The 13,096-nt window shown below is 37.3% G+C and overlaps 1 protein-coding gene across 7 annotated transcripts in view; it reads left to right on the forward strand.

Annotated features, from left to right (window-relative positions):
* Positions 1–13,096, forward strand: part of LDB2 (LIM domain binding 2) — a 434,337-nt gene that overhangs the window by 269,396 nt on the left and 151,845 nt on the right. For all 7 annotated transcript variants that reach the window (XM_067530323.1, XM_067530319.1, XM_067530321.1 and 4 more), the window contains one exon: positions 9,499–9,601. In XM_067530323.1, the coding sequence (XP_067386424.1) occupies positions 9,499–9,601 (103 nt within the window). The remainder of the gene's footprint in view (positions 1–9,498; positions 9,602–13,096) is intronic.

Genomic DNA, 13,096 nt, shown 5'->3' on the forward strand with positions numbered 1-13,096 from the left:
GTGCTTAAGTGCTTTAGTGGATCAGAGTCTTATGAAAGTTTGTTCCAAGCCCTTTTAGATTGGCACTCAAATACCGTGTTGCTATATTTCCTCACCTGAAAGCCTTTTAATCCCTTTAATTTAGTCTAAAATCATATCAACTCTTCATTATTGAATTTCTCAGCTCGCTACCATCATGGTAATTTGCTAATTATATAATGATCCATAAGTTGGAACCTAGGATTTGCCATACAGGATCAAACCAGTGGTTTGTCCAGTCCAGTATCCTATTTCTCACTTTGGCTAACACAGTTGCTTTAGAGGAAGACGTAAGAAATCCTGTAGTGGCAATTATAGAATAACCTGCACATATGGACAGTTTTTTCCTAACTCTAAAGTTAGTGCTTTGCTCATGCTCTGAAAAGAGTGGGTTTATATTCCTTATAATTTTTATCCAGTTTAATGTAGATGTGCATATTCTCGTTGTCTACATAAAGTCTAATCCTGTTTTAAATTCTACTAAACTCTTGGCCTCAAATGAAAAAGCTGTCTCTTCCTTTTCAAACGCAGCTGTTTTCTAACAAACATGCTGTGTACATGGTAAGGTCTCTGGGCTAGGGACCTTATCTTCATACATGTCTGCAAAGTGCCTGTTGCTCTGTTGGGATGATATCAATAAATAAATGTTGCTGGTGAGAATCCAGTGCGTGTCACAAAGATTGCCTTTGCTGTTTCTCCAGCACTCATCACAGCAGTATTTAAACATTATCAGTAGTACTACTATAAGGTAGTTTTTGTAAACCCAGCTTTAATGCTATAGATGAGTGTTTTTTGTGATCACTGAATTTGAGAACATTGTTTCACTCTGTTCATTGAAATTGACAGACCAGGAAGTTTCTGTTTACTGAAGTTGATGGGCAAAAGTTTTTTATTGCTCCACTGTGGCAGATATTAAGTACCTTATATTCATTGATGGTGAGCGTAGGTACTGTCTATTCAGTAGTTGCAAGTAAACAAGGCAACAAACAAATAAACAAACAAAGAAAAATAAATAAATAAATATCAGAATGAAATAAGAGAACTCCATACCACTTAGGATAATACACGAGATAACATACACACTCTTAATAATATATGCCATTTCTATAAACTGTTCTCAAAGGCTAAGGTTATTGCATATTCTAGTGCTGAGCACAGGAATATAACCACAATTGATTTGGGCTAAGCACAAAACTCAAGTCTATGATTTATCTACAATAGTCATGGGTGAAGAGTACTATTAAAGAAATTCTATACTGCTGTCAGGCAGGCAGAGGCCTCCTTAAGTCTGTTATAAGGAGGACTATATCCTTAAAGTTTCAAACAACTCTGAAAAATATGGATTGATCAAGTTCTATATGTACTCCGAGTAGTGTGTGGCCAGGCCAAATGGATGCTATATTAAAGGTGGAATTGTCCATCTCTATTAACAGCTTCAAAATGATAATAATTTTAGCTCTTTACTGATCAGTCTGTCTATCCACTCCCCAGGAATCCAGAAATTACTATGGAGGCTAATGATTGAGCTATCCCCGAAGATGACCAATAGCAGCTACTTCAAAAGGACAAAAAACACTCCATAATAATTCTAGATAATTTTGCTATAGAATACCATCTGGCGATAGGAGATTTCTTCTTGATCCCAACTTCCTCTGCCCTTTTCCTTCCTGTTCTTCCCCTACTCCTTCTTTTTCATAGTTGCAAGATTGCACCCAGGAATATAAATGGTGCATTTGGATTAAATCCACAGATAAAATGACATGCCTCATAAATTGTCAGGGTTTTTTCTTTGCAAGAACTACAGCATGGTATTTAACATTGCAATCCAGGTATAATTGCCATAGGTGGCTAATGGGTCACACTGAGAGTGGATACTTAAGGATTAATTTCTCTTTTGTCTACAAGCTGCATTGATATTTAAACAATGGCAACTAATAGGTTTTGGACAAGAGATATTTTTCTTACAGTTCTGTTATACTGAATCAGATAGCTTGTCTCCTTCTGGTTTTCCTTAATACTACAGTTAGCAAACCTAATTGGGTACATGGGTTTTCCCCCCTTCATTGTAAGGACTCCTGTGTTTAAGAGGATGTCCTACTTGAAATATAACTCAGAATTTGTCTACATGGGAGAGATTGACCAGGATAGCTATAGCGGCATAATTATACTGTTAGTGCTATGCCACTATAGCTCCCCCATGTAGACACTGTATTCTGGAATAAAGAATAGCTATGTTGGTATCTCTAAATTTCCCCCATGTATACAAGCCTTCAGTTACACACAGGTAAGTGGGGCAAACCGTGAAATTGACATTAATCAATCTGTGCCTCTTACAGATCTTCCCTAAAGTGGTTTTTTTCAGTCTGCCAATTTTTTCCTGGATCCAAGAATAAATACCTGATTTCACAGAGTGTCCATTTTAGAAATGAGCCACTATTGCATTGTATTATATAGCGGTGTACCAGTGTGGCATGATGCAATAGGAACAATAAATCTATGACTCTTGGTGCTTCATGCCCATGAAGAAATGATTTGTGAGAGTGGGGTCTCAGTCACTGGTGTAATTCCATATATTTCAGTGGAGTTACTTCTGATTCACATCATGAGTAGAGAGAATTGGGCCCTTTGTCTTTACATGTGAGTTAGAGGGCATTTTCTCTTTGAAATTGTATCTCCATGTGTGTTGGTGATGCAATCATATACTGTAGTTACAATACAGATGAAACCTGGGACTGTCTTTACTCCAAAAACTAAGATGAGTTCCAAATTGGAATGTAAATAGTGATTTAATTAATTATTAAGTCAGCTGAAGAAACTGATATGCTTTGGGTACCAAATAGATTGTTGGCAAGAAATTGGAGAATATAATTGAATAGAAAACTACTTATGACAAATGCCAAGTGTTCAGATCTTTCTGCCAGTTTTAGTTCACTTTGTTCCAGAGTTGGCATTCAGCCACACTAATAAGGGAAATAAAGTAAGCAATACCATTAAAGTAAAACTATCAGTATGTGTGAAATAATAAATGGCTCTAATAAAGCTTTGTATTCTTACTGTTGGGCACTGGCTACTGTAAGGCTCCTATAAGATATAATGTATGGATAATATTGCAGGAGTTTTTAACTTCACCTGAAACAGATCCTGTCTATAAGACCCAAAAAAAAAAAAAAAAAAAAAAAGGGGGCTGAAAAACAAAAGTAGCAACAGGAGTGGTAAGGGTCAGTTTAAAAAATGAAAACTGGTGTACCACACCTAACAAACCACATCCAGGGAAGAAGAGAGAATGCAGGAATGATCAAATTTTCTTCTCCCTGCCAAGTTTCATCATGCATCAACTGTTGACTTTGATGCAGAATCATCTTGTACCAGATCATATTTTATATTCTTCCATTTGGCTGCCTCTGAGAAAGGCGTATGATGTAAAGGCTAGTCTGACAAAGTTACCAGATACTGTTCGGACCATTGTTCTGAATGGAAGAAGAGGTTGTGTCTCACTGTCAGATATACCTTTGATTGCTACATTATTTCAGATAAAGGAGGTCATTTAATAGGTGCAGAAGCCTTGGAGAAATGGTAGTAGGATTAAATTTGTGTGTGCTTTACCTAAAAGTCCTAAGGGGAAGAAAAGAGCCCACATTATCATACGAGTGAACTCTTGCTTCATGGAAGTAAAGAGAAGCATATGAGATTTTCTTTTTACATTGATTTTTGCCTTGTGTGCCTGTCTCTGAGCAGGGCAGAGAAGGGCATTATGGGGAAAGAAGGGAATGGAGAGTATCCAGGAAATTTTATCATGGTCTCCTGCTCTCACACACATCTTTGCTCAGGGCAAAAGTAAAAATAATGCATTGGAAGCTCTTTCGGGCACCGACTAAGTCTTATTTTGCATGCTGTAAAACACCAACCAAATTGTTGGCACCAAACAAATAGTACAGTATTTATAGAGGCACTGGTTACTGTTCCATGGATGTTGTTGAGGTGAGAACCCCACTATAAGCCATATTTTGACAAACTTCTCTCTGACTTTTCATAGAAAGGTGATATTGCTATGAAAATAATTCTGATTAAGGAGGCTTTACAAATATTTTTTAAAGTGTGGGATAAACAGTTTTCAAATGTGCAAAGATGAGCACTTTTCGAAATGTAAAACAAAATGTTCTCCGGATTTTAGCCACTTCAAACTTTAAAATGGAATACTCCATAAACTCCGAAGTTCAAATATAGGTAAATATTTACAAACTCTTTTGTATAATATAGCTTATTAGAGCTTTGGTTTGGGAACAAAAAGGTTACTAACAATCTCTGTCATAGTAGATTAGATCTTTGTCATCTACTTAACATACAAGTCACATATAGATTTTATTTAAACAGAAAACTTTACAATGTACTACAGCCAGATGATTTTAATTCTGCCCTTTAAGTGAATTGTATGTATTAATCATTTACATTTCTCTCAGAACTTTACATAAACATTCTAATATCTAAGGCTCTTAAGGAAACGAAATAGTCATTGGATAACAGGAAGATCCTTATGGATTAATAACTGATAAAAAGATAGGAAACACAGAGTAGGAATAAATGAACAGTTTTCACAATGGAGAGTGGTAAATATCAAGGACACCATAGGATCTGTACTAGGACTTGTGCTGTTAACATGTTCATTAACTATCTGAAAAAGAAAATGAACAATGAAGTAACAAAGTTTGCAGATGATACAAAATTATTCAAAATACAATTAACAATTGGGGTGGAGTTGGTAAGAAGGAATAGTGACAGTCATGACTGAGAGACGTTTTGCCTCTGGGAAACATTTGGCTTCTAGAGAAGTTGTTGTCTCTTCCACTGACCTAACTATTGATTTCCATTTGTCCTTTCATCCCCTTTGACCTATTCTTTAAGTTTATTTTAATGAAAATAGTTTTCAAAGTATTAATTTTTTTTCTTACGTTTAGTCCATTATTTCAGTGTTCGAGTGTGTAAGTGTGCTATGTGAAAGGGAGGTTGCCATGGTAATTTCTCATTATTGTTGAATAGAAAATAATTACTCTGGCAAAATCCCACGTAACCTGTCAGCGCATAAGTTAAAGATGCCTGGGGGCAGCCTTGACTTCAACATCCTTCTTTTTTTGTGGGGAAAGAGGGAATTTTTATCAATTTTTTTTTTCATAATAATTATATCCATTTTCTGCAATTTGGCTGGGGACACCTCTTTTGGTTTTGTTCACCATTTGACTATGAGGCTGGTTGGGCCCACTTGTGAGGAGGGTGGACCAAAGGATTAATCAGGGAAGTGTATCTAATTCTTTATTCAAACTGTGTACATTCCACTGGGTGGTTGTTGTTTTTTGCTTCCTGATTTTAAGTATGCAAAAAACAAGAGATAAAAACCTTGGACAATGTTCAAACTGTAATAGAAGCTGGATGTTTTTATTTATCCATAGAGACAATCTATGATAATTTAGTTTCTACACTTTACTAGCCTTTGGAATTCATGGAAATGAGAGGGAATGAAAGTATGTGTGGTTTGGGCTGACACTCTGCTCTTTTTCTTGTGCTCTTTGCTTTGTTTTATGTGTGCATTACAATTGTGTGACGCTTCCTTTTCGCCTCTCTCATTACATACATACAGAACTAACAGGAGCTTTTCCATTGCAGAACTGCAAATGTGGTATATGACATTGCTTAACCCTCTATCACCTTTTTAGGTAGAAGCGTGTCCAAAAGAATTCAGCAGAAGGGGTGGGGTAGCATCCCCTTTGGCAAATGACAGTGAGTGGTAGCACATAATTATTGACTAGGCACTAAACTATTGTATGCACTTATGATATCAACCCACCAGATTGCCATGAGCAAAGCATCAGTGCTCAGAATACAGAGGGGTGATGTTGGAAGTCCATTTGCTGTGCTGTTGTTGAATATCCATCCGTCCATCCATCTCACCGTAGCTCCTCACACCCATAAAAATTACATAGAAACTCAGGAATCTCTCACTGATAGACTTCTGAAAAGTGGAGTCAGTATTTATTTTAAAATCTTGTTTCTTCTTTTTTGAGAGTGTAACTTAATTATTCCTCAAGCATTCCAAAGCAGCTCTGTTACTGATTACACTGCCTCCTCTTGGTGACATTGCTGACAGCGGGAATAAGCATTGATGAGGAACAGTGAATAACGAAGGCTGTCAGCCAGCCAAGAAATTTCTTGTACTATCATAACTGGAATATTGTGAAGTAATCTTATTACTTCTTTTAAACGTCAACAAAAAGGAGCTGCAGAAACACAACTGAGAACAAAGCCTATAACAGAGTTCTCAAAAAAAAAAAAAAAAAAAAAAGTAGGTGGAGGAGTGTCTAAAAAGACCATGTAGTGATTTATCTGTTTGGGTATATATAATTACTGTGATGTATACATATTTTTACTTAAACTAGCATTTTATCCCAAGTTTTATTTATTAATTTATTTAGATCAAGGTGATAAGTGCTTGCTGTCTGTGATACATATTGCTGAGGACATATGAGGTGTGCCTATAGCTCACCAAGTTGAATTAAGCCACACATTGGGTAGACAACTGGAGTGATTGTTGTATAGTGGTTACAATATGTGGGACTCCTGATTTATTATTCCCAGCTTTGCCACTGAGCTTTCGCAAGTCATTTAAATCTCAGTGCTTTGATATATCCATCCATGTTACAGATATGCACTTCACATTTTTGGAATGAGTTGCCTAATTACATTTTCTTTTGTTAAACCACAAATAGTTTTCTTTCCCCACTCTTTTTGTATACAGCACATTGAGATGATGTGCATCATTCATGCTGGTGTGTGTCAATGTGTGGATGGGTTTAGGATACAGTTATGTTGTAAACAAGAAATGTTAATTGGCATCCTTGATAGATGTTTTCAGCAGAGAAGCCAAGGTGAATGGAGACTGAACATAACAAATGCCATATTGGGTCAGGCCGGTAAGCTGTCTCCAACAGTGGCCAGTACCAGAGCTTCAGGGAGAGTGTATAGAAATAGGCAATTTTGGAGTGATCCACCCCGTCTTCCCCTCCCAACTTGTGGCAGTCAGAGATTTAGGGTCTCCCCCCTACATGGGGTTGCATCTCTGACCCTCTAGGCTAATAACCATAGATGGATCTGTCCTCTATGTGCTTATCTAGTTCTTTTTTTTGAACCCAGTTATACTTTTGGCCATCACAACATTCTATAGCAATGAGTTCCACAGGATAATTGTACATTGCGTGAAAAAGTATTTCCTCTCGTTTGAATGAAACCAGCTCCCCATTAATTTAATAGGGTGACCCCTGGTTTTTATATTGTGGAAAAGGGTAAATAACACTTCCTTGTTCACTTTTTTCCAGACCATTCATGATTTTATATTCTTCTATCATAACCCCCCATTTTCATCTCTTTTCTAAAATGAACAGCCCTAATTTTTTTAGTTTTCTGTATACAGAAACTGTTCTTTGCCCTTGATCCTCTTTGTTGCCCTTCTCTGATCCTTTTCCAGTTCCACTATATCCTTTTTGTGATGGAGTGACCAGAACTAGATACAGTATTCAAGATGTAGGTGCACCATGGATTTACATAGTGACATTATGATATTTTTGGTCTTATTTTCTATCCCTTTCCTAATAGTTCCTCACATTTTGTTAGCCTTTTTGACCGCAACTTTGCACTGAGCTGAAGCTTTCAGAGAACTATCTACGATATCTCCAAGTTATTTCTTGAGTGGTAACAACTAATTTAGATCCCTTTCACTATATATATATATATATATATATATATATATATATATCCTTGATCATCTTTGTTGCCCTTCTCTGAATCTTTTCCAATTTCATTATCGTTTCTGAGATGAGGTAACCAGAACAGAACACAATATTCAAGGTGTGGGTGCACTGTGGATTTATATAGTGGCATTATGATATTTTCTGCCTTATTTTCTATCCATTTCCTAATAGTTCCTAACATTCTGTTAGCCTTTTTGACCACGGCTGTGCACAGACCTAAAATTTTCAGAAAGTTATCCACAATGACTCCAAGATCACTTTCTTTTGATCTCATTTGTTAAACTTTTGAATATCTTACTTTTTTATTGCATTTGTAGCCCACTTCATGACTTTGATGCACGATTAGCATGCATGATTTACCCCTGTCATATAAAACAATAGATTTGCATGCTAGGATCTGTAAATCTGACTGACTGGTGATGCCCTGCCCCTTATATACCCAGACGGGCAGGACTGACAATGTTCGAGGAGGTTCGAGGAATATGTAGTTCTCAGAAAGTCAGGAAGGTTCCGCGAGATTCTACAAAAGTCCAGAATATTCTAGGAGGTTGGTGAAAAATGAATCTACATATGGAATACCTGAAACATTTTCCTTCAGACGTTATTTTCCCTTTTGTCACTAACAATAAAAACATCATCCCAAGCCCAGCACTCCCCAAACCTGGCACCCTCTGGTGGTTGCTTGGGTGACCAAATTTCCTTTAGCGCTGCCTGTGCTTTTTCTGTTCTGTTAGTTTGAAAACTTTGGTGCAGTATCCTCTGTTTGCTAAGTTAGGCACCTAAGTTTATACATAGCAACATAAATAAGGTGCTTGATTTTCAGGTGCCTATTGGCTCTATGAAGAACTGTGGGTGCTGAGCATCTTTGAAAATCAGAGTACTTATTTAGGTGCCTAAATATATATTTGGATGCCCAAATTTAAGCACCTAAGTTTGAACATTTTTGGTTCAATTCAAGATCATCAACCCAGCCTTAATATTTTATTTGTTACATGCTGTATATTTTACTCTGTTAATAATTGTTGTATTCTAATAATGTAGAGCAGGGAATGTCTCAGAAAGCAGACTTTAAAATGCTGGTTTCATCTCCTGTGTCATATCGAAAAGTAAAGAATTATCTCAGCAAGTGTATTCAAATAACTAGTTGATATTTAATTAACCTACAGTACTGTCATAGTTATAATAAATGCATCTAAGTCCAACAGCTATTATATTTAGTTTCAAAATAACTTACATGGAGGCACATGCTAATAATGATCACATTACATAGGATTACAGAATAAAGTACCGTTTTTTCTCACCCTCAGGACCAGTCAGACCTTACAGGTAGCACATGAAAAGAATATTATTACAGTATATTAAATACCAAATGATTTATAAAAACATTTTAAAATTTAACAAAATGTGTGTAATAATTCATTTGTATGGAAGACACGGTGTTGTTTTACATGTTTGTACAGTGACTATCTTAATGGAAGATCTTTTGCACTACAAGAAATAAATAATATTTTATTAATAATATATTAGCTGTTTCCTTAAATTAGAAACAAATCCCTAGGTGAGTAAATTAATTTGAAATGTGACCACCTGGACATCAACCCTTCCACGTGAAAAGATCCAGACCAAAAATGGGATCCTTTGATTTTCTTTTTGCCTTGTGTTAAATGAATGATCTTTCTCTTCCTAGGATAGTGACAACCTCTGGTGGGATGCCTTTGCAACTGAGTTTTTTGAAGATGATGCAACCTTAACCCTTTCATTTTGTTTGGAAGATGGACCAAAACGATACAGTAAGAGACAAATTTATTGTTATGATTTTATGCATTAGTTTCTATGCATTTGTTCTATAAAAGCAATGCAGACTTAAGAGCTGGCAATGGTGGTATACTTGCTAAAACACATGCCGCTACCATCAACTTCCATTTACAAAATGCACTGGTTGGCTTTCTCTCAGAAAGAAATTTTAAATTTTGAAATTCCTCTGCACTTTTATACTTGGAAAACAAATACATTCGTTCCAAGCTGACCTGGGCAAATAATGCGGAACATTCTGCTAATTTTCATCAGAATTTTAAAATGAATTTGCTTGGTCTGTGTGTGTACTCTTCATATGTTCACTTTCCACTAACATTCAAATGATGGCGTTTTGTTGGGAAAAATATTCACAGAAAGGGAATTTTGCAGAAAATTTCAGGATTCGTGCTGGAAGAGCTTCCACATGCACTCAGGGCTCAGAAAAAATACCAAGAAACAGATCCTTGGCTGGTGTAAATTGGCACCACTCCATCAACTTCATAGAGCCATTCTGATTTATACCAGCTGAAGATCTGTTCTTGGATGTTAACTGACCAATAACAACTAAGCAACAATGCTCAAATGTAAAAAACAGTCAATCAATACACAGAATTTAAGGTTGAATAAATTCGAGTAACGAATACATCTAACAACACTGTTCCATTTGCCTACATTCCACAATCAGGGGAAAGGGCTAAAATTAATCGAACAAATTGTGTGCGGTGAATTATTCACTCTGCTCTAGCACAAGCAATACAGAGATAAATAAACATTGAAAAACTGCATTGCAAATTGTTTCAATCCATTCTGACTGACCCCTGCTTCTCTGTGACAGCTTGTGTTCTGTGCTTAATGTTCTGAATCTTGCAAGGTTTTTATTTTTCTTGCGATTGACTGATTGTCAGTGTATCACTCACATACTTCTGATTCATTTTATCAATTATCTCAGGTATTTATTTGACAAGTGTTACCTTTTCCTGAAGAAAAAATATACCAGCCACTTTGAACGCACATTTTGGGATTACTGTTGACAGAATTACAGTTTCTTGCCTTTCAGAGCAAGTGATAACTCTGTAAAGGTCCTCAAAATTACAGCCTATAGCAACTTTGGTAACAGCTGATCTGTCCTGATTAGGTTGAGTCAACTTGTCAGATATCAGATTTGCTAGTCGTGTTATCAGTCCAGAAGACACAGATACATCAGCAAAAAAGCAATTAATGTCCAGTTAGATCAAAGGGAGTTGTGTTCCTGGAAAACAGTACCACATATGAAATAATTTGTCAAAGGGTAAAATATTCCTGTTGTCACAAACGCTTGATAATGGTTGTGCTATCTGTGGGTAGTCCAGTACGGGCTGCAGCTGTAATTCTCAACATTGCTGTTGATAAATGTGATTGAAAGATCAAATTACTGTGAGTACACTTCAAACCTGCGTAGTATACATGATTTAAAAAAAAATTGGTGACCTCTGAACAAACTATTGTTGTTGCAGCTTTTGTTACGATGCTCCTTAACATGGTGATTAAATATAGGGTTTTTTCATTTTTATTTCTGTGCTTTCATTAGCAAATATTTACATAATTCTGTCATGAAGTAATATTGATCCTTTCTGGCACTAGCCCTATTTATATTCATTCTTTCTGTAAAAGCTCTTTTAAGTGTCTCCTAATCTGTCAAACAGTCCAATGACTGTTCCCAAAATATGATCTAGGTTCAAGAGCAGCCTTCCTGGGTGGATGGAGTGTGAGTTGTCTAAGATATGACCTCAGATGGTATATGAGAAGGAATGGGAGGAGATGGACAGGATCTAGGCTCATTGACTACTGCAGTTCTCTATATCTAGGAATGAAGCCTCATGTCCTGAAAAGGCTCCAGCTAGTTCAGAACAGATCAGTCCACTTTGTCAGCAATACAAGTCATCAGGCAATTCACCACTCTCTGCAGTGGCTCCCCAGAGAATACAGAGTTCTGTTCAAGTTCTCTTTCCTGACTGTCAAAGCCCTGTGTAGAATCAGTCCTTGCTACCTGAGAGACACTCTCTCTCTCTGACCATGATCATGACCTCCCACAATAGCTTTATTCCCTGGGAGCAATGAAACTGTTGACTAATATCAGGAGACTCATATCATGGGGGACAGACCCGTCACAGCAGCTGGACCATGAGTATGGAATTTTCTGGCAGATGACATAAAAAATGTCTAGTGACCTCATAGCATTCAGAAATAAATGTGGCACCTATGCCTTTGTCTGAGCTTTCCTTTGACAATACTCTTAAACCAGCGCTCCCAGTCTTCTATATGTAATAAACATTTTTTTTAAAAATCCCAAAGACCAAAACCTAAGCCTGCTGTCAGGGAAAGAAGAGGGTAATTACTGTGTTTGTTCTTACTCTTGGAGGCATGCATATACTATGATGAGGGGAACCAATAGAGGAATCTAGAAAAAACAGATAAGCATCCCTTAATGATTCATTTGTAGAACTGAAATTGAAAGAGGATGCCAACCACTTACCTCTGCTCCGGGACCCGGCTGAAAATGGCACTCCTTAGACTTGCTGCAGTTTGTGAGAGGACTGCTTGCCTCTCTGGCATAGATTCATGGGTTCATATTCATAGATTCACAGCCAGAAGGGACCATTGCAATCATCTAGTCTGACCTCCTGTATAACACAGGTGATAGAACTTCCCCCAAATAATTCTTAGAGCAGATCTTTTAGAAAAACATCCAATCTTGATTTAAAATTTGTAAATGATGGAGAATCCACCATGACTGTTGGTAACCTCCTTCAATGGTTAACTACATTAACCGTTACATTGTCAAAAATTGACACCTTATTTCTAGTCTGAATTTGCCTAGTTTCAACTTCCAGCCATTGGATCATGGGCTGCTTCCTCAGTTTCTTTCTTCTGGGCCTTGGTTTCTCTCTATTGGAACAATAGTTTAGCTTTCTGATAAAACGAAAAAGTCATCCCCCTCTGGGATGAGCAAACTCCAACAAAACCAGTCCTTTGTCCATTCATTGGGGTGGACAAATAGCCCTTCAACATCCCCAGGCTATAGCTATTCTCTAGATCTGTGGGACAACCTCCCCTTGGTTGCAGGCATTCAGTATAGTCCCTTCACGCCTTAATCATGGGGATTATCAGGTCATCACCTCAAGGAGGCATAGATAAAGTGTAGGGAGAGTCTGTGCCCTCTTCTACCACAGGCTCCAGTCTCAAGATTCTAAATAGTGCAGAGGGAGTCTGCTCCAATCTCAACTATTCCATTTCACTTTTCTCCTCCCTTGACCCCAAACCTCTCCTAAGACTATTTTTTACCCTTTCTTGCTGCCTGACCTTTAGGCCTTCCTCCCTTGCTTTTCAAAGGCTTCCTTTCAACTCCACCTCCAGGCTGTTCACCACAGGTCCTACCTACACCCTGATCTCCTCCTCACTGGAGGGCCCCACCAGCTTTCTTGATCTCTCTCTCATAGTACTGCCATTCCCAA

This window comes from Emydura macquarii, unplaced genomic scaffold, assembly GCF_026122565.2.
Source record: "Emydura macquarii macquarii isolate MOO-44397 ecotype Brisbane River unplaced genomic scaffold, CSIRO-AGI_Emac_v2 contig_3062, whole genome shotgun sequence".
NCBI classification, from domain to species: domain Eukaryota; kingdom Metazoa; phylum Chordata; order Testudines; family Chelidae; genus Emydura; species Emydura macquarii.